The 23,590-nt window shown below is 39.6% G+C and overlaps 1 protein-coding gene across 2 annotated transcripts in view; it reads right to left on the bottom strand.

Moving 5' to 3' along the window:
- The window catches only part of NCAN (neurocan), a 195,766-nt gene extending 172,705 nt beyond the window's left edge, over positions 1-23,061 (bottom strand). For both annotated transcript variants that reach the window (XM_075825489.1, XM_075825490.1), the window contains exon 1: positions 22,698-23,061. In XM_075825489.1, coding sequence (XP_075681604.1) covers positions 22,698-22,720 — 23 coding nt within the window. In that variant the 5' untranslated portion in view covers positions 22,721-23,061. The remainder of the gene's footprint in view (positions 1-22,697) is intronic.
- Between the last annotated feature and the right edge of the window lie 529 nt (positions 23,062-23,590).

The raw sequence follows: 23,590 nt of genomic DNA, 5'->3' as shown, positions 1-23,590 counted from the left end.
CAATACCAATAACCTTAATGGGAAGTAATGTAAATCCATTAACAGACAGTGGCACCTAAGTGGTATATGCAGGATATTAAGATAGGGCGAGTGACTGTATATATATATGCACACATGCAAGCAATAGCTTGAGGTTTACTTTGGAGCTGCAGCCCATACCCTAACTCTGCAGAGGTCACTGGCATTAGGTAGGATTGTGTCCCCTGCTGCATTATTGTACTATGGTCCATGTTGTGAACATGGACCACATTGATATTTCAGTGGACAAACAATGCAATTCTAAAACTAAAAAAATAATACCTTAGTATATAACATATAAAGTTAATTGTAACTTTCCTAAATCCAGAGACTCCATTGCAGAAAATTTTAGCATCGACAACAAATGAATTCCTACCATTTGAACCTAACGAACAATAGTGGCTTCTGCAAGGAAACATGTAAGTACGTTTTCACCCTAGAAATGTGCTTTAAAAATAATGTGCCATACCACAGAAATAATATCACTGAGCACATCTTCAAAGCTTAAAATGTTAATAGCTCCACTCCCCCGTCTTTATGCTGTAAGTATGTTAATAGTGAGTAATGCAAAAAAACTCAATGATACATCTATCACTTAGACAGCTCATGAATAATAAATGTTGATGCAAGGATATGGAAATGTAGGGAACACTGATTAACTTCCCATTTAAAAGCAGCGACAGGAAGACGAGGAAGAAATTAGTATGTGCATTCTTGGGTGTGTGAGATTAGTTGTAATAGTGACATGAAAATAACTCTTTAGTTACCAGAAAAAAATGTCCTTGACCAAATATAAAGAAGGTAAGAACTAGGCGGCACCTGTAAATAAGCAAATCAGGATATGCAACGTTTATGTATGATTTCAAAGGGCTGTGCTTTAGGACAAGTATATCTATAGACCCTACAGACAGTGCATGCCAATCCCACCAATATGACTCCTTTGTACCTAGGACGTTCTACTTCTGTTATAATGAATGTCCACATCATATTTAGTCTTTATGTTTATGAGCGTATTACATAATAGGACACCCATAGTAGTTGATGGGACCTTTCTGTACCTCTATATGAGGCATACAGAAGTTCTTTCTGTTGCACTCCATGTGTACAGAGGCTGAACAGGGGGCACATAAAGGCATGCTTTATACTGTATTACTGAGGTGTTCTTCCAGAGGTACCATACGGCCAGGGGAATAGCTAAAGACTCATGGGCTATGGTGCAAGAATTCAGATTGGGCCCCCCTACCCCTCCCCAACACCACCAGGACCCTGCGTGCACATATGCCCAGCCGCCTTACCCAACAACCCCCATGGATGCCCCCACAGTATAATGATCCCCATAGCTGCCTCCACAGTATAATGCCCCCACACAGTGTAATGCTCCCCATAGCTCCCCCAGACAGTATAATGCTCCCCATATCTGTCCCCCACACAGCATAATGCCTCCCATAGCTGCCCCCACACAGTATAATGCCCCCCATAGCTACCCCGACAGAGTATTATGCCCTCATAGCTGACCAACACAGTATAATGCTCCTCATAGCTGCCCCCACAGTATAATGCCACCCATAGCTGCCCTCTTAGTATATTGCCACCCATAGCTGCCCCCACAGTATAATGCCCCCCATAGCTGCCCGCACAGTATAATGCCCCCACACAGTATAATGCTCCCCATAGCTGCCCCATACAGTATAATACTCCCCATAGCTGCCCCCACACAGTATAATGCTCCCCATAGCTGCCCCCACAGTATAATGCCACCCATAGCTGCCCCCACAGTATAATGTCCCCCATAGCTGCCCCCATATTATATTGCCAACCATAGCTGCCCCCCACAGTATAATGCCCACCATAGCTGTCCTCACAGTATAATGCCCCCACACATTATAATGCTCCCCATAGCTGCCCCATACAGTATAATGCTCCCCATAGCTGCCCCCCACAGTATAAGGCCCCCCATAGCTGCCCCCACACAGTATAATGCCCCCATAGCTGCCCCACAGTATAATGCCCCCCCATATGGTATAATGCTCCCATAGCTGCCACCATATCAGCCCCCCTCCCATACCCAGTATAATGCCCCCATATGTGCCTAAAAGAAAAATAATAAAATAATTACTTACCTATCCCCGTTCCCACGATGAGTGGAGGAGATCCTTTTCCTCCTTTGGCCTGTGATATGAGTGACTCGGCGCAGACAGGCGCGGTGACGTCACTATTTCACGCCTGCCTGCAACGAGCTGCTCATGGCACAGTGAATGCTGGAGCAAGAAGCCGTCAGCTCCTTGCTCCAGCATTGAATTCAACTGTCTCGAGTACGCAGATACAGTCCGAACCGGGATCAGCACTATGTGGCAATGAGGGGCCCTGAGGGCCCCCCAGGGTTCGGGGCCTGGTCGCAATTGCAACCCCTGTAGCTACACCACTGCATATGGTGGCACGGACTATGTAAAACCGCAAATAACACTTCGGGTATGGTTTTTGCTTTATTCCCTTTGTGGATTGGTGCCATTTTTTTCCAGATTTTTTTGCAAAAATGACAGGAATATTTTCCTGGGATATTACAATAAATGACAAGCTTAACTCTGCTACATTGAAAACCTAGATCTTTTACATCTGTATACACCCATTAATATTGTTAATTTTAACTTGAATTCATTATATTCAAGTAGGATAGAATTGAATTGTAAATCTGTCACAGACAATCTTATATTTTTCATTTGGAAAATAAAACACATACAAATCTGTATGCTTTTATTTTTACAATGACCCAGTTTTTATAAATATGCCATGTTCTAGGTGACGTACTAGTAATTGTGCCAATCGTCTTAGCATCAAGATGTTACTTTGTTTTATTATTGAATTGGCAAATTCAGATGAAAGAAAGTGCCTATTGCCCACTGTCATTTAAGGGTATAGATTAACTGTTCAGCTATGTTTGTTACCTCAGGGTAAGAACCGAAATCAAGAGGAGAGAAAAATCCTAAAAAGTAAATAATTTATATATTGTGAGAAGGAAAGCAGAATGTTTACTTATGTGTCATCTATATATTTGCGTCTATGAACACACGCCTAAGTTATTGACAAGATGTAAATGAACAAGCAATCCTTCTCACCCACAGTTATGATCACTCAGATCAGTGGCAGGAGTCGAAATTGTAACAAAAATGATATAGAAGCGTATCTTGGGTTTTGTTATTCAGCACTTTATGTCAATGTTGAATTCTAAAAATTTATGATGATGGTAACTGTAGCTACCAACATAAGCCTCGATCATAGGATACTAGATCAATAACTGCAATCCGCTTGTGATTGGTAGTACAGTACTACAGAGCAGAACTCTTTGTGTCACTGTATGGTGCTCCGTATGGCATTGTAGCACAGTATCTCTGTAATATGGCGTCCAATGGAGCGTTCATAACATAGCACACAGGTACGCAGTGGGCCACTGTACTGCCTTTCTACTGCCTCTGTGCACACATATAGTATCCCACCGAGAAAATATCCAGTAGTGTCCCATAGAAGTCTATGAGTGCCCTATTAGGGTATGTTCACACTACCTATTTTCAGACGTAATTCAGGTGTTTTACACCTCGAATTACGCCTGAAAAACCGGCTCCATTACCTCTGCAATCATCTGCCCATTGCTTGCAATGGGTTTTACGATGTTCTGTTCAGACAAGGTGTAATTTTACGCGTCACTGTCAAAAGACAGCGCGTAAAAATATGCCCGCGTCAAAGAAGTGCAGGACACTTCTTGGAGCGTTTTTGGAGCCATTTTTCATTGACTCCATTGAAAAACAGCTCCAATAACGTCCGTAAAAGACGCGGCGAAAAACGAGAGTACTTGCAAAAACGTCTGAAATTCAGGAGCTGTATTCGCCTGAAAACAGCTCCGTAATTTCAGACGTATTTTGCTACTGCGTGTGAACATACCCTTACAGTTCTGTGCAACAACTCGAAGACCAATCTAAGTTTGGCTCCTGTCTTGCGTGTATTCATCACGTTTGCAAGTTCACAACAATCCTTACTTGGTGGATTTACTAAGGCATTTTTAGCACTTATACTTGAATTGCCCTTCGAGCCGTTGCCAGTCCCGTCTAAGTTCATAACTTAGATGTGATCGATTACAGGTGGATCCTGTGTATCTCTGACCCGCTGTCACTGAACCCGTCAGTCCCGCTGACCTGACGCATTCAGGTCTCAGCACTAGATACAGTTGCTAGATATAAAGGATACAAAGCAGCTGTATCTCAAAAAGTCAAATTAATTTTTAATAAAAACTAATTAGAAAGTTGCACCAAACACACTTTAATTTTTTTAAAACAAAACCAACTTATAACCTTTAATCACATTATTTTCCGAAACATTTTTGCAGATTAAAAAGATGCTAATCGCTCCATTCACAATTTGTATTTAGTACTAGAAAATAGATACCCTGCACAGACTTCTTAGACTTATTATATATAACTGAAACGGACAGAAAACATTATACCAAAATATTGTAAAAAAAAATACACAAAGCAGGTGCTATTCTGGATAGAGTTTTGTGTTCATAATTTAAAGATGACAAGTTGCATCTACACATTGAGAAACGAAAAGAAAATACCTTAATAAACTCAATGCAAACATTTAATATACATATTTGTAGCACTTGGCTCCTTGTTAGCAGGCATAGCACGCTAGATTGTCATCAAAATAAAGCTACAATTTATTGAATCTCCAGACCGGCATGTAAACTAGCGCTATTTAGTGAATCCGGGCCTCCAAGTAGCCACAGAGCTGCTGACAGGAGAGATAGACAGTTGTACATGACAGGAAGCTTTCATTTAGACAGTAATTAAACGTCTTCAGACAGTATACATTAAGAAGATATTCGATTTCTCCTTCTAATTAATAGCCGGTTCTGCACTGGTAAACACGCACACTCTTTACGTGTCTGGGACTATTGTTAGTCAGAATAAATTTGCACTTTCCAGTAACTGTATCCTAAGGATCTTGTACAGGACATGGCATTTTCTTCACAGCCTTACTGCGCACTTGCAACAGCCTTCAACACTTTCTCACTTCCCAGTACCTAGAGATTAATTCTATTGATGCGAAACCGAGAAAGGGTGAAATGGCGAGAAAGGCTAGTAGGTAGGAATGTAGGAAAAACATCTCAAAGGGGAAAATAAACTGATGGTATTTTTACTTCTGATATTTCAAAAGCATCAACATCTGGTACGGTAGTCGTACGCAGCTATACACATAGGATACCACTGCTTGGTCAACAGTCATGAGACTCGATGCCCCCAATAATATGCATGTTCAGTATCTCTATGCTGGAAGAAGGGTTAAGTGCCTGCCAAATACCACTCATCTGAGTAAACAAAAGCGGATCGACTGAAATAATCCAACATGGTGGATTCTTTTCTGACCCAAGAATGGATGGCCTATGGGACCAGTGTAAAGCTTTTGGTTTCGATTCCTTGGGTGACTAGTAGTCAAGCAGGGGTCAGCAACCTTCGGCACTCCAACTGTTGTGAACCTACAATTCCCAGCATGCCCTGACAGTTTTTGGCTGGAATAATAAAGAATTTGGATCTCAGTGCATGCTGGGAGTTGTAGTTTTACAACAGCTGGAGTGCCGAAGGTTGCTGATTCCTGCAACAGAGGGACAGAGCGAGAGAGAGGAGGCAGTGGAGGAGTGAGAGGACAATTGAATGAGTTGAGCAGAGCAAAATAGAAGGAAAATGCATTAGTCTGTATAATAGCAGGCCACAGAGGCCGTAGTTTCATGAATATAAAGATATAGGGCTCATTTCTGTCCTGACAAGGTATGGTAAGCATTGCACAGTAACGTATATGAATGGCCTTTCTGCGAATTCAATGAAAACCGCTTTTGTTTAGCTATGAAATATTGCAAGGTGTGAAACCGTCACAGCTTATTTCTTTTCTGCTGACAGGTAACTCTAGGTAAATAGTATTTATAGATTAGAGTATAATGTGAAACCTCTCCCCAGTGCTGCAATGCATTGAGGCAATGACAGAATATTTTTTTAGACTACATATTGCAGATTTCCTTGGCATGCAAACAGTGAATATTTGACTACAATTTCCAGGGACAATTTGCTGCTGGGCACGTCCATTAATAATTGTCATACAGGATGCAGTGCTCAGGAAACAATGTTAGGTTAGGAAGCTCATGGGTCTGTAGCAGAAAAATTATACAGGGTTCATTCTGACCATTGGACTAATCTGCATTGGCTCATTCCCAGCGAACTTCCCTGTTATTAAAAATGGATTGAGTTTGTAAATTGACAAATTAATTTCCCTAGATAGAAATTAAGAAATGAGTGATTTCAGCAATGATTAATACATTTTCTTCTGCTTGGGGGCACAGTAATCTGTTCTGGACTATGCTTCTACTTGTATCAGGACCGGATTTTCTGGTCATGTGTCATAAACCAGTCATGAGCATGGCCGCAGGCTATATTCTATATACAATTCAATGTCTTTTATTTATTTTTTATTCAATGCTCTATGCAGTTTCAATGCAACTGTGCATGGTCTGTATCACAAATTTGTGTAGGGGGTACACGCTAATACATTTATAAGATGAAATATGATTTGGGCTTTTGGCAATTTGGATAAAAAACTATTTGACAAATAGACCTCATGCATTTAAGTGCAATATTAAATATTAAACATCTGAATCGTACAAAGCCGTAATATGGCACCCATAAAGGCATACAGAGTTTTTTCCAAACTAATTCAGAATCCAACCCAAAAATTGTGCCATGCTCCATTTGACAACAGATTATGAACATATATTCTTTCCTAAATCATTGTCTCTAGGGGAGAACAACTCAGTCCTATGGCGCAAGATGGAGCACTATATGGTGCCTAAGACGTCAATAGAAAAATCTATGTATGCCTCCAGATAAAATCGGAAGTAAAATGTACAGTAGGGCCTTATAGAAGTCTATGGATGCAATATTATAAATCCGTACAACCTGACTAGAGTGCATGATGCCTAAAGCTGAATTTATAAAGTTCTGACACTTAATGTGGGTGAGGAAAACTATCATTAGCTGACTGATCCCAACTTCATGCCATGTGTCTGAATATACTGAGCAGTGTAGGGTATGATTGAAATTTAAGACGATGGTGATTAGAGATCTTTCTTTTTAGAGTGGTCAAACCTAGCAGAACCAGAAATGTGTAATAGTCCCTGTGCAGACATTTCTTTGTAAAGACTACTTTGTATATAATTCCAGAAAAGGGGAGTTCTCCTTTCATTCAAAACTTCTGAGACGGGAGAGATGAGACCGAGAGTGGCTTTGGGCGCATGTGATTTGGGCACTTGCAGATGCGGAAAATGCACTGCGCATGTGCAGTGACGCAAGGTGTACTGTGCTCGACTTCATGTGCGCCTGATGGCGCTGGACTCCTTACTCGGACTTGAGGTAGGCAGGTTTGGAAAACTAAACCCCAGCTGCATAACGAAATGCTGGTAGTTTAATGACTCCAAACCTACTGACAGGTTCCCTTTAAATTTGCCAGTTTCCATTATAGTGAGCTGTCTTTTCTGCAGGCTGGATAAAATGCAAATCCAGTGGTCATTCATTGGGAAAAATCTAAACACAACATGCTAGCGGTCCTAGTCACTTTACATGGCCCATCTAGGCACTGCCATCAATACAGTAGCTAGAATCAAGGCCACCGCTACATCACTGCACTGGGGTCCTGTGCACAAACCCAACCAATGTTTGTATCTTCTCCCCATGTTTTTTGTGGGTTTCCTCCAGGTTCTCAGGTTTCCTCCTATTAGTCAAACGGCACAATATTTTTTGTTCCGTTTTGACTAATTGAAGAATGGGCCTCTACCTGTAATGTGCTGCCCTTACTTAGGGCAGCATATTGAGGTGACAGATACACTTTAGGCTAAAATAAATCATGGGGTCACAGATTTAAAATAAAATGAAAATTAATGTCAGTTTGGTTGTCATTTACAGTAGTTTAGCTCAAATATTAGTTAAATGTTTTAACTTGGAATGCACTTGCCATTCGATGACTACATGCTTGCCAGGTCCTGAAGGAGCCAATCTTGTCTACAGTATACCATATTGGTTAGACGTTTGGATTATTTGGTTTTCTCCATGAATTGTAAATATTCATGTGGTCTTTATCAGATGGATTGCAATTGTTTGGGGATTCTATTGGTTTTCTCCTGCACATCATCACCCCTCTTTCCCTATGATGAACTCGTGAACACAGACATTAGCAAGTGTAAGGCTTTGTTTACATCTGTGTTTGAGGCTTCGTTAGGGGCTTCTACCCCAGATTCCGTTGTTTTTGTCGGATGTTATTATGTCTGACAAAATGATGGAAACCATGACAAATACCCGACGGAACCCATTAAAGTCAATGGTTTCCATTGAGCGCTGTTGGTTTCCGTCATGCAACGGATCACGAGCTTCCGGTATTCTCGTTGTTCTGCTCCTATGACGGAGCAGAAAAAAAGAACCTGTAACACAGATATGAACGAGCCCTAAGAGGAGTTTCTAGATATTAAGCCGTCACAGTAGGGTTGCCACTTCTTTCAGATGTGCCCTTGCACTAACCTTTGTAGGATACTGAAAAGCAGATAACCAAAGGTATTCATTTTCTACCATTTGTAATCTGACTAGAGACTGAAAGAGGTCCAGGTCTTTAGGTATTCTTGCGTAAACGCTTTTAGCCTTAATGATTAAATTGATTACATTTCTATCTACAATTACAAATAATCTTGTATTTTAGATTATGTACCATTATGAAAATCTTATCCAGCTATTTAAAAAAAATAAGAAAATTCTGTTATATATACTTAGGAATTAACACGAGCGTGACAGATTTACGCCCATGTGTAGATAGATAAGCTCTAAGCATATATTGGTTGCAGGCTAGGTAAAGTTTGGAGAACTAACTTCCCCCCATATTATATCAAAATAGACTGCTCCATAGTTATAGAACCATACCGAAGAAAAAAGAGCTATAACGTCTAAGTATGCAAGAATATGTAAATTTTATTAATAGAAAATGACATACATTTAAAAACACATCATAAAAAGACTCTAGTACTAATACCGTGGTATACAATACAGCACAGGACAGAATTTAGACAACAGAGTGGTATATTAGGGCAGACCCGTATTCACTACCCATACAAAAAAGTATATAAGGTATCTTATCCAAGTGGATCATATACTGATAATTCTCAAAGTCCTAATGTTTATGTGGCAAATGGATCAATACCTGGCCACAATATAGTGACATAGGGAAAATCAGTAATTGTATGGTAAGCAGTTATAGTGATGCTGTCTTACCCATTAAAAAGTGAGAGTCTCACGATATGTCCGTGCTGAGAGGTCCACAGTACAACCCCTTGTGTGTTGTGTTATTGCATCTGTGTTTTTCGAGTGGCATGTGTTTTTCATGCACTCGCAAAGCACTTTTTTTTTTATGGAATTGATGCGCAAATCACGCACAGCACACGGATGTCCATCTGTGTGCTGTGTGTGGTTTTCACGCACCCATTGACTTCAATGGGTGGCTAGGTGCGTGAAAACGCACCAATATAGAACACGCAGTGAATTTCACGCAGTGGACTCTCGCTGTGTGAAAACTCCTACATGTGTGAACGACCCCATTGAAATTAATGGGTCCGTGTGCTGTGCGTGGTTTCCATGCACAGCACATGGACGAGATTCACGTTCGTGTGAATGGGCCCTTAGTTGTATAGATTGATTTAGAATTCTGTAGTGAAGTTCCGGAAGCAAGTCACTGGGGTAGATTTACTAATGTGTCTGTGCCTAGAATGTGTCTGCGCCTAGAATGTGTCAAAAAATGCACTACAAATTGGCACATTTTGGCAAAATTTGTCACATATCATTTTAGAACAGATGTTTGCACCTCTCTAGACACTCTAAAAAAGGGCGTGACTTAAAAAACAACAAATTGTGCCAAAATGTGCCAAGGATCTGTCAGAAAATTCTGTTGCAAATTAAGTCAAATCAATGCATTAGGAAAAAATTGTCTAGAAAGTCTAGCTAGATTCACCAAATTTATTACACAGAATGCCCCCACTGTGATAACTTTGGTGAATTATCTGAATGCCTGGTCTAAGTTTACACCGTCTAAAACCAACACAGCTTAGTAAATCTGCCCCAGTATTATTGTGAAGTACACAATTTGTATAAGGCTATATAAGGGTGCAGTCACACGCAAGTGAACTAGGCCTCAGGGTGCACTCACACGTGGCAGATTTTGTTGCAGAAATAATTCTGCGACTGGAAATCGGTTCCATTTATCTAATTGGGGTTGTTTCTGCAGTTCCATTCAGATGAAGTTTCATTCAGATAAATGCAACTGATTTTCCTTCGCAGAAAATTTCTGCAACAAAATCTGCCATGTGTGAATCCACCTTAAGCCACACCGGAATAGCTGTAACATTTCACTCCAATCATCTTATGTTTAAGCTGTCATCCACCTCGTGGTTCAGATCGCTGGAGTGCCAGTAGGACAACCTCTGTTGAGTTTATTGTTGGGGGACTCTTCTAACAAAAAGCTGTTGTCAAAAGTGGACAACCCCTTTAAGTCTCACTGGATCGTGCAAATTCTTCTTCTCATTCTTTCATCCTTGAGAAGATCCAAAGAATTTAGAGCGTAAATGGATAACCTGAAGGGGTATAAGTAGACAATAGCCTAAGGTACCATTACTACTTAAAGGGAACCTGTCACCAGCATTTCACCTATTAAATCAGCAATATCTGGTGGTAGTGGGTAAAAAAGAATTTCTATGTAACCTATCATTGTCTTCTTAGTCGGCTATGTAGCTTTAGTATTCTCTTTTTTAGTGTTCCCGCACCGTATGCTAATGAGCATAAAAGAGTCAAATCTTCGTTTGAAAAGAGTCAAATCTTCATTCCTCAAGTCTTTCCGAGTTTACCCCGCCTCCTTACTTTTGATTGACAGCTCCTCGCCTTCCCCCAGCACACACAATCCCGCACTTGTGCATTGATGTCCTCTTCTGGGGTGTGCGCACAAAGGGACACCAGATTATTACGATAAAAGGCGCAATATGTTTGCAGACCGTTATTTACAGTCGGAGGAGGAGTTTAGCAGAGGGGATAACGGCAATGAACTTTTTATAGCAGCAGCCAGTGAGGGATAAGTAAAGTTCAATAGGTGAAATGCTGGTGACAGGTTCCCTTTAAAGAATTGATATGAAGACATATGAGTAAACAACTAATACTGGCACTATTAAAACTGGCAGGGATGAGGTTGTGGTTCATTGTATTTTTCCTACTACCGGTAGCTTTCTCTAATGCTTGGTGCTCTCCAAAATTGAATATAAAGCTTCCGGTTGAACAAGTTTCTTGCCTTTCCTCAGCGAACATAAAAATGGCTACCACATGGTGTGAAGCATGTGTAAATAGTTTTCCCCAGTGATTTATCCAACATGCAAATACACATTTTAGGAGGACAAAGTAATTGCATATTCAAAAGGAATATGATAAGCTCTAGAAGCCAAGGTAAGCATACCGGCGCTGACAAGAAAATATTGCCGTGGCAAAACATCTTCTGGCAAATGTTTACAAAGCCAAGGATTACACATGGAATTGTGGGTGGAATGTTTTACTAACAACAACCACCACCAATGAGACAGGTACTTTAATTATTTGCAATGAGCAAGATAGATGAAAGCTATTTGCTGATTGGTTGCTGTGGGTTCCTGCATGTTTGCTCTTTACATATTGTTAGTAAACCTATACAAAAGGTTACTGTCCGAGGTGTAACTTGGAGCTCTGGGAACCAAGAGCAAAATATATATCAGGGCCCTCCACCTACGATGTGCTATTATAATACTGGTGTCTTTTATGTGGCAGAAGGGCATTTAGGCCCCTCAGGCACCAGGGCTTGGGTACGACTGCTACCTTTGCATGCCCATAGCTACACCCGTGGTTGCCGTAATTTTACTCATCTCCTTGTTTGTTCACTATACACCAGGGGTCTCAAGCACGCCACCCATGGGCCTGAGGCTGTCATCTGCGGCCCGCGGGACACAGAGCCGCTAGTATAGGCTCTGCTCCGGGACTCTGTGGAATTGACTGACATTGCTGTCCATATATGGACAGTTTTGTCAGGGTCTTCCCCAGAGTGGAGTCCCGGGCAGAGCGCTAGCATAGGCTCTGCTCCAGGACTCTGTGGAATCCCCTGACATCGCTGTCCATGAATGGACACGCGATGTCTGGGGCTTCCCCAGAGCATGAGTCCCGGGCAGAGCGCTAGTATAGGCTCTGCTCCGGAACTCTGTGGAATTCCTTGACATCACTGTCCATATATGGACACGCGATGTCTGGGGCTTCCCCAGAGCCAGAGTCCAGGGCAGAGCGCTAGTATAGGCTGTGCTCCATGGAATCCCCTGACATCGCTGTCTACATATGGAGAGCAATGTTTAGGGCTTCCCCAGAGCTGGACAGTGATGTGAGGTGCATAGCTGGAGTCCCAGTAGGAGCGCTAGTAGCGCTCTGCCTGGGACTCCAGCTCTGGGGTTGCCCCTGACATCTCTGTCCATATATGAACAGTGATGTCAAGAGCAGAGCTGAAATCCCAGGCAGGGTGCTAGAAGCGGCTCTGCTCCGGGACTCCAGCTCTGGGCAAGCCCCTGACATCACTGTTCCTATATGGACACTGATGTCAATTGCTTCCCCAGAGTTCCAGAGCAGAGCCTATACTAGTGCTCCGCTCTGGGACACCGGCTCTGGGGTTGCCCCTGACATCATATTCCGGTCCAGGAGGATCCCCTGACGTCACTGTGTATGGACAGTGACATCAGGGGCTCCTCCAGCAGAGGAATCCCTGGCCAAAGCGTCCAACGCTCTCGCTGGGGATTCTACTCCTAGAGGGAGCCCCAATGGAGCTATCTACTGGGCGTGTCTATTGCACTATCTACAAGGGGGGTGTGTGGCATTATCTGCAGAGCGCACTGTGGCAACATCTACAGAGGGCACTGTGGCAGCATCTACAGAGGGCACTGTGGCAGCATCTACAGAGGGAACTGTGGCAGCATCTACAGAGGTCACTGTGGAATTATCTACAGAGGGCACTGTGGAATTATCTACAGAGGGCACTGTGGGATTATCTACAAAGGGCACTGTGGAATTATCTACAGAGGGCACTGTGGAATTATCTACAGAGGGCACTGTGGAATTATCTACAGAGGGCACTGTGGAATTATCTGCAGAAGGGCAATGTGGCAGTATCTACAGAGGGCACTGTGGCAGTATTTATAGAGGGCACCGTGGCAGTATCTATAGAGGGCACTGTGGCAGTATCTATAGAGGGCACTGTGGCAGTATCTATAAAGGGGCTGCCTAATCTTGACACTTGTGTGTCTGCCAAATGCTGCCAACTGTATTGTATTATTATTAAAGTAGTTCAAATAACTAATTACTTAACAATAATTTTGCAATGTATCAAATTTGAAAGTAATGCGGCCCGTCAACTTCAAATATTTTTCTATATATGGCCCATTTACCTGGCCAAGGTTGAGACCCGTGCTGTACACTATGCCACAAAAAAAGGTTAACGGAACAATTCCAGGACATTTTCTGAGAATAGTTTCCTATTGAAAACTGCACATTACTTAGCACATGTAAAACAATGCACACATCGTTTTTACCTAAGGTAATTCCTATTGCTTTTTTTTCCCCTTACTAAAGTAAATGGGATAAAATGCATAAAATAAAATCCCTGAGCTACAGCATGCAGCTATTAACAGGCAGCATGGAGTAAAAAACCTGAAAACTGCACATTAAGCTAATGCAATTTACGAACGGGAATTTTATAAATTCCCATTCACTATCATTGCACATCTGGCTGCTAATGCTGCTGCTGCAAACATCCACAAACAAAAAAACAACACAAGATCTTATCATTTGAAGGTGACCCTACAGAACATTATTACTGGTTCAACTGAAAATATAAAAGAAGGAGATGTGATGAATTTACATCATTTGTAAACGAGCAAATATTAAATGGGAGAAGGATTGTTGGAGAGATTAACATGATCAATACAGAGTTCTGAGTGACAGGTATAAAAAGACTTACCAGAGATACAATCGCAGGAAAAGATAAAGGTCGAAGAGAGAAAAGCAAGAAAACCATTAAATGACAAGGGAAAGGTGGAAACTAGGGGACATTTTGAGGATAAAAAAAAAAAATTAACCCAAAATAACTTCATTCTGCTAAAAGTGCCTTGTGATATTAACCCACAAAATACTGAATGGATGTTGTGTAGCTGACGTGTGGTGAGAGAGAGAGAGAGAGAGAGATTTCTTTCTATAGATCGGTTGCCATGGAAATCCTTCATCTCTTGTGATATTTAATATCTCCAACATTACAGCAGAATGGGCTTTCATTAAACTCTGTGGGTTTCGTCATTGGCAAATCTCAAGGGGTTATGTTTAAGTTAGCCCTGGTATATAAAAAAAACTGCAGCAGATTGTGGCTCATTGTCAACGTATTCTGATTCTGGTCACGAGAGATAAATATAAATGTTTATGCCATTTTTTATGGATTATGTGCTAATGACTTAACATCCTGATCAGAGGACAATATTTTATTTTTTGATATATTGGCAGAGTATTAATAAAAAACGAAAATATATTCCTGTAATGAGAATGGTTCGTATTTAAATTATTTTCAATAAATATATTTATTATAATAGAAAAAGCAAATGCTGAATTGGTTAAGGTAATATTCCCAGCGATATAATGGCTTTATGACTAGTGTTAATTTGACCAGAATGATATGACATTATTTCAGATTGTGATGTTATGTCTGTAATGAACCGGATGGAGGTTCACAAGTAACAAGGAATTGTTGGCATAACAAGTAAAATATGGATTGCACTGCATTTAGGATGAATTTTACAGGGTAGGGTCACCTTTGAACATCATGGTATAGTTTGCAACCAGATATACCATACATATAGTGTTCAGTTACATTGCGAGCACTTTTTTCTTCCTTATATTGTACTGATCTTGTAATTTTTAATACACAACTCACATCCAAAGCTGCATACAAACATCTCAGTGCTGACCTCACATCTCCCTGCAGCACGCTACTGGTTCAGCATCTGTACAGATGGTGATTAGTGTTTTAGAAGGCGTAGTCTTTACTTCATCAACTGTACAGTAATGTCATATAGAAAGAAAAATATCTCAGAGTGCAGTGGTGTGAATTGCATTGCAATATGATGCGAGATTAGAATAAGGGCTTGTTCACACGAACGTTGAATACGTCCATGTGACAGCCGTTAAAACAACTGCTGTCATACGGACGCAAAGGGGCCGTACACACGCCCATTGTTTTAACGGACCGTGTGAAGGGGTCGTTGAAAAATAGAACATGCCCTATTCTCTTCCGTTTTCACGGATCCCGCCATAGACTCAAGCCTATGAGGGATCCGTGATAACGCGGCCTACACAGGTAAAACGCGTCCCACACGGGTAAAACGCGTCCCACACGTTTTTCACATCCGAGTTTCCCCACGTTCTTGTGAATAAGCCCTAAGTAAAGCAAAATATTTGCAAACATTATATATAGATTATATCTAGATGCAAACAAAAAAAACTGCGTTCGAAGATCAACCTACATTCTTCTTTACTAATACATTACTATCCCATTTCTTATAGCTCTAGTTTTAAAAGTAGACCATTTAAACAGTGTCATGTTTAATGTGAAAGCCTATGAATGACACACTATTATTATAATCATTCATATTATTATTAATATTATTATTATATTATTATTACTAATAATAATAATAATAATAATAATAATATTAATAATAATAATGATAATAATAATAAAAACTCTCATTCTGGGAGGAGGAAGACTGATAAGGATTACTGTACAAGGGAGAAGAATTTGTCACACGATTGGCTCCCATCCATTCTTCTTGGCTCAGACTATTCTGCTGGTTCTAGTCTTAGCAATGTGCCATAAGCAGCCACTCTCAATAAAAATGACTGACTGCTTATGGCACAGAAGTGACAAAACTCCATTTAAGGGGAAATATAATCAGATTTACAAAGCATTTATTTATCAAAAGTCTTGTACCTTGGACAGAACTTTTTAACCCCCATTCTATCCAGTGTGCATACAATGTGAATAATGTTACATTGAAATCGCTCTTTTAACCATATTAAGTATAGTATATCTTAAGCAACTGCTTCTATTTGCAAAGTTACACTTTTTCAATTTTATTAGGTAAATCACTAGGATATAGTTAAATAATCTAATCATGCGGACACTGAATATATCCACTTAGGGAACCCTTTTCCTGTATTGATTTAATATGTGTGCCAAAATAAATAGACAAGCAAACATATACTTGAAGTTTGATGTTCTGGGTAGAGGGGTTGTCAGGATTAGAAAACCCATTATTAGAAACTTTATTAGGACATTCTGAGTTAATGGAGGGCAGTTCCTCATGTTGGACTTTCATAAATTAGCTACAGTGGAAGGCAGGTACAAAGATCTCCTATCCCCCTGGAGGACCCAGCACATCCATTTATTACACAGATGACCAATTAATTTCAATAAACACTATGTAATGCTTCATTTATCCTGTGGTGGCACTGCAGGGAAAATGACCATTGCAGGAGAGCAACACTTGATTGCTGAGGAGTAGGACAACCTGTGATCTGAAGAACCTTATAACAAAAAGGGATTGTAAGAACCGGATGACCCGTTTACTAAATGAAGAAATGTAATATATAAAATGCGGCAGAATTCTGGCCCAAAAAGTGGTGTAAACGGTGTGCGCCAATTTTTTTTTGTGTTTTAGACACTTTTTGCACCTTCCTTTTGCACACTTTGAAAAGTGTCTAGAAAAAGGGGCGTGAATAAGAAGAGTCGTAAAATGCACCAGATTTGTTAATGATGCGTGCTGTTTTTTTTGGCATATAATATTCATGTAAGGTACGTCAGTCATGATGCGGCGTATGGAAGAGAAAAGTGTCTAACATGTCTAGCAAGATGCGCCAAATTTATCATACAGCGTGCATCACTGTGATACATTTGGCACAGTTTCTGCCTGCCTGGTCTAGTTTTATACTGTCTAACTTTAAAGAGAACCTGTCACGTTCTCTGATAACTCTTACTAGCCGCTGCAGCGCTAAGTGCAGCGCTGGTTTTCTTTTCTTTCTAGCCTCCCGCGTTCCCCTGCAATCGGACCTGTATAAGTAGACTGTCAAGTAAGCGGTCCCCAGCGCTCAGTGTCTATGACTGAGATCGACACGGAGTGGATCACAGGCTACAGACATAAAACAGTCTTGTAGCTGAGTGAAATGTGTAATTCCAGTGATTTGGCTCCTACGATCATGTGTTGGGAATACATGTCATCGTTGCAGCGGTGTAAACAAAGACTAGCGGAGAATCAGGGAACCATCGGCACAGGAGGGTCGGGATTTATAAGGGGAGTATTTTAACACATATACTACTTACTTAAAGGCTATGTAAACTTTTGAACACTTTTTTTTTTTAAATAAAACCATGTCTCACATTATTTTAAACAACTTTGTAATTGTTTTTTATTAAAACATTTTGTTTTACTTTTTGAGATACAGCTTCTATGTATCCTGGATACATAGAAGCTGTATCTTACGCTCAAACTCATTTCCGTCAGGTCAGCAGGACTGGTGGGTTGTGTGTGTCTCCGACACGCAGGATCCACATGTTATCAATCACATCTACGTTTATGACCGTTTTTATTTATTTTTAAAAAGTGTTCAAAGGTTTAGCCTTTAAATATTTGTCTTTAATGTTAAACTGCTTTACTAATAGCAGCTTATCAAGTGTATTTTAAGAAATATTATTCCCCACATTTATGAGGTCTCTATTGTGAGGACAGAACATTCTCTGATGCATTACATGGAACTGGATAAATTTGGATATGGGAGAAGTTGGAATTAATGTTACTTTTTGGGAGAAGGATAATATAATTTTAGTTCATCTAAAGGTGGTGATGTCTTGTACAGGCTGACCATCGGGATGACAATCAGACCTCATTCACATATTATTGTATTAATGGATATATACAGCTTTTCACAGATATCAGGGCTAGTAAGATTACTTTATGAACTGTAACTTCTCATCAGGTCCTTATCTAGTAGATATAACACATGTAAATCGTACAATATGTGTCTCATTTGAAGTTTTCACCAGATGTTTTACTCTTCTATATAACGTATGATTCATGTACTTGGCTTTTATGTACAAGTATGAAGAGCATGAAGATATTCTAGTTACTAAAGAAAAGGAGACTTCCTTGTAGGCGTCAAGCCTCATGTACTAAATCTCAACAGATTGTGATAATATTATTGTAATGATTCGGATGCAGGTTCACATCTCCTACTATTCTTTGGATAAATTAACCATGTAGCTTACTTGTCCTGCCAGCCTTTATCTTTTCACAGCCAATATTCTCTGAGGTCAGTCAAATTAATTCACTCCTCTTTTTCTCCTTTGCACTCATTTATCATACTCAATGGAAAAACAATACTTAACACTTTCACTACCAAATCTATCTTGTGATAGATGCATAAAATATACCAGTATTGTGGTCAGAGCACCAACTCCCCTCCATAGCCATAGTGTTCAATGATAAAATTCTGACACCATGAGGAGCTCCCTCTAGTGGTGACAGAATTTTATTATTTAACTATATGTTACTCTCTTTGCCCGGTTCCAGTGGTACACCTCTCCGAGCGCAAGCCGCTGCCTAGCAACTAGGCGCCTTCTTTTCTGCTCCTGTCTTCAGCACGGCCCTGCTGGATTCATCCGCGGCCCTCCTCTGCATAGCTTGTAGTGTTAGGTTCCCGCGACAACTAGAACTCCTAGATGACGTCAGTCCTGGCAGCCTATTTAAAGGGAACTCCAGACTTTACTCCTCATCTGCAGGTCTGTTCCAACAGTAATCCTGACCATGACCTTGACCATGACCATGACCTTAGTATTACACTGCTGTTTCTGCATTTGGATTTGTCACTTTGTTCCTGTGGGTCTATTTCTGGTATCAACTCCTGGCCTGCCCTGAATATGTTTCTATCTTTTTGTTTGTGACCCCTGGCTACAATCCCGACTCCGCAACCTGTGAATCTGACCGGGAAAGTCCATACCCCTAGTGGGAGTTAAGGGTAAAGAAAACGGAGATTCCTTAGACTCTGCACCACCGTTTAGCCAGTGCCAACCCGACTGAGGCTTAGAGAATCTATTTCTCTGGTGAGAAATATAACACTATGGCTATGCAAGGGAGTTGGAGCTCTGCAACAGAAAAGTTGAGCTCCACTATAAAGAAACCTTTGCCATAGCTTTACAATTGTACATATCATTTGTGTGTGTGTGTGTGTGTGTGTTTTTTTTATCTAAATAGGTTCAAAATTCTGCACTGATTAATTTTATAATATATATTTATATCAGAGCTCAGTTTTCTGTTAAAAACTCCATGGGCAGCACACTGAAGATCAATTTATACATTTCCCATTGAACCCATTAATACATTTGTCTTCAGTAAACTCCTAAACTCCCCCTACTGGTGGCTGTAGGCAAGCAAAATTTTATCATTTAACTTTATACAGGTGATTTGGATCTCTGTGTCAGACATATAGAGCTCCAACTATGAATTATTATTAAATGAATCAGCATAGGGTGTTGGATCTTTTTAGATTAAAACAAAATCAAAAGATACGAACACTTCAATGATTAGATACTGAATAAGCTGCATGAATGGACGTACAGTTAAGAATGCAAACGGCTGCAACTTTGCTCAACTAGCCTCTGATACATGGCATCCCGAAAGGAAATTACAACATTTAATGTGATTGTGACTTGTCACTTTCACTTTCATGTCATTTTCCATGGAAATTCTTTCATATAGGAAAACTAGTAATTCTATTGTATAAAGTGCAATGCTGTCAAGGATCGGCACGAAGCTTAGCCCTAATAGGTTTAAACTGTAGGTCGGGGGAAGCAAATAAGCTTATGTGGACACCCAGATTTAAAATGTTGTACCAAAAAAAAATAAGGTTACAATATAATTTATATCCAGCGATATAAAAAAGAAAATTCAAGCCCATACCCGACCTCTTTTATGATGTTAGTATTGGCTATGATTATTATAATTCTTACAAATTTATGCTGATATATTTTCAGCATAAAACCATTACAAAGAGAAGGTTAAAGCCAGGTCTATATTTGTTAATACATTTTACGTTATACTATATGTGTGCAATATTGGCAAAAGCCAAATACTACTCCGTTAAATGTGTTCAGCCCACTATTTATTTCATCTAGAATGTGACTAGACATTGTTTTCCTTTTGCAAGTTTGGTAACCGTATGGAACTGCTGAATGTGTTATTTATACTAATAGTATCACCTCATGAGTGACCCTTCAGGATTTATGGGATCTCTATTATGCAGTAATGGGTCACGTCCTACACCCTTAATCACAAAACGGTGTGCTGATCACATATTTCAATGAAATGGAAAATGCAGAGCAGAGAAAAAAAAAAGCAGAGAATGATCCCCTACAAAGAGGATTTCCAGTAACTGGACAACTTTCTTCACGTTATGTTGTTTTTTGTTTTTTTTACCTATCTACTGTTACTGTACTTCGAAATATATGCAGAAGTCATGTATGTCTACATACCAGTACTAGCCAAATCATGTCCAATAAAGATGCACTTTTTCATATCTACCACATATATTTATTTCTATTATCCTCATAGCCATCTATCTGTTTATCTCATATTTATAATCTATCTATCTATCTATCTATCTATCTATCTATCTATCTATCTATCTATCTATCTATCTATCTATCTATCTATCTATCTATCTATCTATCTATCTATCTATCTATCATCTATCTATCTATCTATCTATCTATCTATCTATCTATGTCATATCTATCTATCTATCTATCTATCTATCTATCTATCTATCTATCTATCTATCTATCTATCTATCTATCTATCTATCTATCTATCTATCTATCTATCTATCATCTATCTATCTATCTATCTATCTATCTATGTCATATCTATCTATCTATCTATCTATCTATCTATCTATCTATCTATCTATCTATCTATCTATCTATCTATCTATCTCATATCTATCTATCTATCTATCTATCTATCTATCTATCTATCTATCTATCTATCTATCTATCTATCTATCTATCTATCTATCTATCTATCTATCACTCCTACCTATCTTTCTTTGTATTTCATATCTATCTATCTATCTATCTATCTATCTATCTATCTATCTATCTATCTATCTATCTATCTATCTATCTATCTATCTATCTATCTATCTATCTATCTATCTATCACTCCTACCTATCTTTCTTTGTATTTCATATCTATCTATCTATCTATCTATCTATCTATCTATCTATCTATCTATCTATCTATCTATCTATCTATCTATCTATCTATCTATCTATCTATCTACATGTTTTCTATCACAATTCTATTATTGCTGTTTTTTTGCAATACGGGAGAAAAAAAGGAATGAGTAATTCCCATGTCCCTGTATTACGTTGAACACTTCAGTGGTGCATGTTCCATTCTTCTCACCCTCTATTAATTTAACTAGGACTGCCAACTGGAAACTAATGGCCCACCTGCTCCACATGAAGAAAAGATAGAGTGACAAATGCCAATTATATTGGTTTTTTGTTGTTACAATGGGTATCTCTCCATCCCCCTAGGTACATAAAAATGACATGTATCTATGCACATTTTGTCTTGATGACTCTGGAGTCATTCTGTATTCTAGAGGCATTTCCCACAGCAGTCTTGTCTTTACAAACATGGAATCTATATTCCAGCAACATGTTGTAGGCGTCTAAACAAAAAGCTCACATCATTTATTCATTAACACCTGCCTGCCCTCAAATGAGATACACATAAACAAATATATATGTTCCTTTAAAGTCCTTAAAAGTTATAATGGATTTGTTTTTATTTATAGTATCAATATCAATTTATATTATAAACTAGCATATTTAAAATTAACCCTGTAGATGCTTGATATAACCTTTCACCAATCTATGATAGATTTGTTGGGTAAATCATACACACACCATATATATATATATATATAAAATTGCATTGATATTAATACAGTAATAATCTAAGAAAATACAATCCTTTGCGCAAAAAGCATTATAGTAAACAAAGGATTTTTAATTATTACTTATGTTTAATAATATTATAATATTTAGTCTTTATCTCAAATTAGCATTATAATAAATTCTATTGTAATACTCTTTAAATTGAAATGATGCATAAAACCACAACCATTCACAATTACCAATAATCCATCTAATTTAAAAGCTTGAGCACTAATAAAAATAATAAGGGATTATCTAAAACACGCTGCATTTCGTAAAATGGCAGAGCAACAGAGCAGAAATCCTATTAAAACATATTTGCAAAAGCATCATTGGACACACAGGGGATTTTATAAGGACAATTGAAAGCACTTAGCCCATAGTAATCCTAAATAAACAAGGGTCTTATGTGTTCCAGTTAATGAAAGCTGAATGGAGAAATAATAAGGCTTAATAATTACCTGCTTGGATGATGTAGATCCATGTTGTGGAGCCTTCAGGAATGCATTGACAAAGCCCTCCAGTATGAGAGTCAGCTAGGAAAGGTGGCAGAAGCTGCTTAGGCATCCAGGTCTGTTTGGGTACCGGGGGCAGGGGATGCTGCAGGAGAGCCACTTCTTAGAAGGGGTGTGTGCCTACAACAAGAATACAGCTCCTCTGCATCCTCCTCACATCTGCAGACTGGCCAAGGAGGGGTGTGTAAGGTTAAAGGCTGCACACATAGGACCCCTGGGCATCCCCTGCTTCTGTCACTGAGCATCCCATCAGGGATCAATAGGATGTGATATGGAGAGATACTGCTCTCTCTACAGTGTCTTAGAGGAGGTAGAGAAGAGGGGGGATGTGCAATGAGCATGCGTAGGGATTTAGCTGCACCCTTCATTATCTAGACTGGTGCTGGGTCCAGGTGCTGCACTGCAGGGGGGGGGGGGGTAGGTACCCTGTGTAGAAGGAAGTTTATAAAACCCACAACCACAGGGCATCTATAAGGATCTCTCTCTAGGTGACAAATTAACTCTTTTCCTCCTACTGTTAAGAGGTGCAAGTTTCACAAAATTGGTGCTTAAAATAAAACACAGGGAATTAGTATAAAGGGCAGGAAAGGTGGAATACAAGGCTAGGCAGGAATAGACAATTTATTATGTTGAAAGGGAATAGAAATGAATGGAGGTTTGTGTATTCAAGAGGCAGGGAGAGATAGATGAGATAAAAAATTGATCAATGAATTTAAAATAACATGGGATGCGCAGGAGCATGTGAGATAGAGAATGAGGAATGGGTCAGTATGGTGACATGATGGGGATGAGAATGCCAGATAAAGAAAGGACAGGAAGAACTCATGCTAGAGATTGTG

Source organism: Rhinoderma darwinii, chromosome 1 (genome assembly GCF_050947455.1).
Source record: "Rhinoderma darwinii isolate aRhiDar2 chromosome 1, aRhiDar2.hap1, whole genome shotgun sequence".
Lineage (NCBI taxonomy): Eukaryota > Metazoa > Chordata > Amphibia > Anura > Rhinodermatidae > Rhinoderma > Rhinoderma darwinii.
This window is presented reverse-complemented; position numbering and strand designations above follow the sequence as displayed.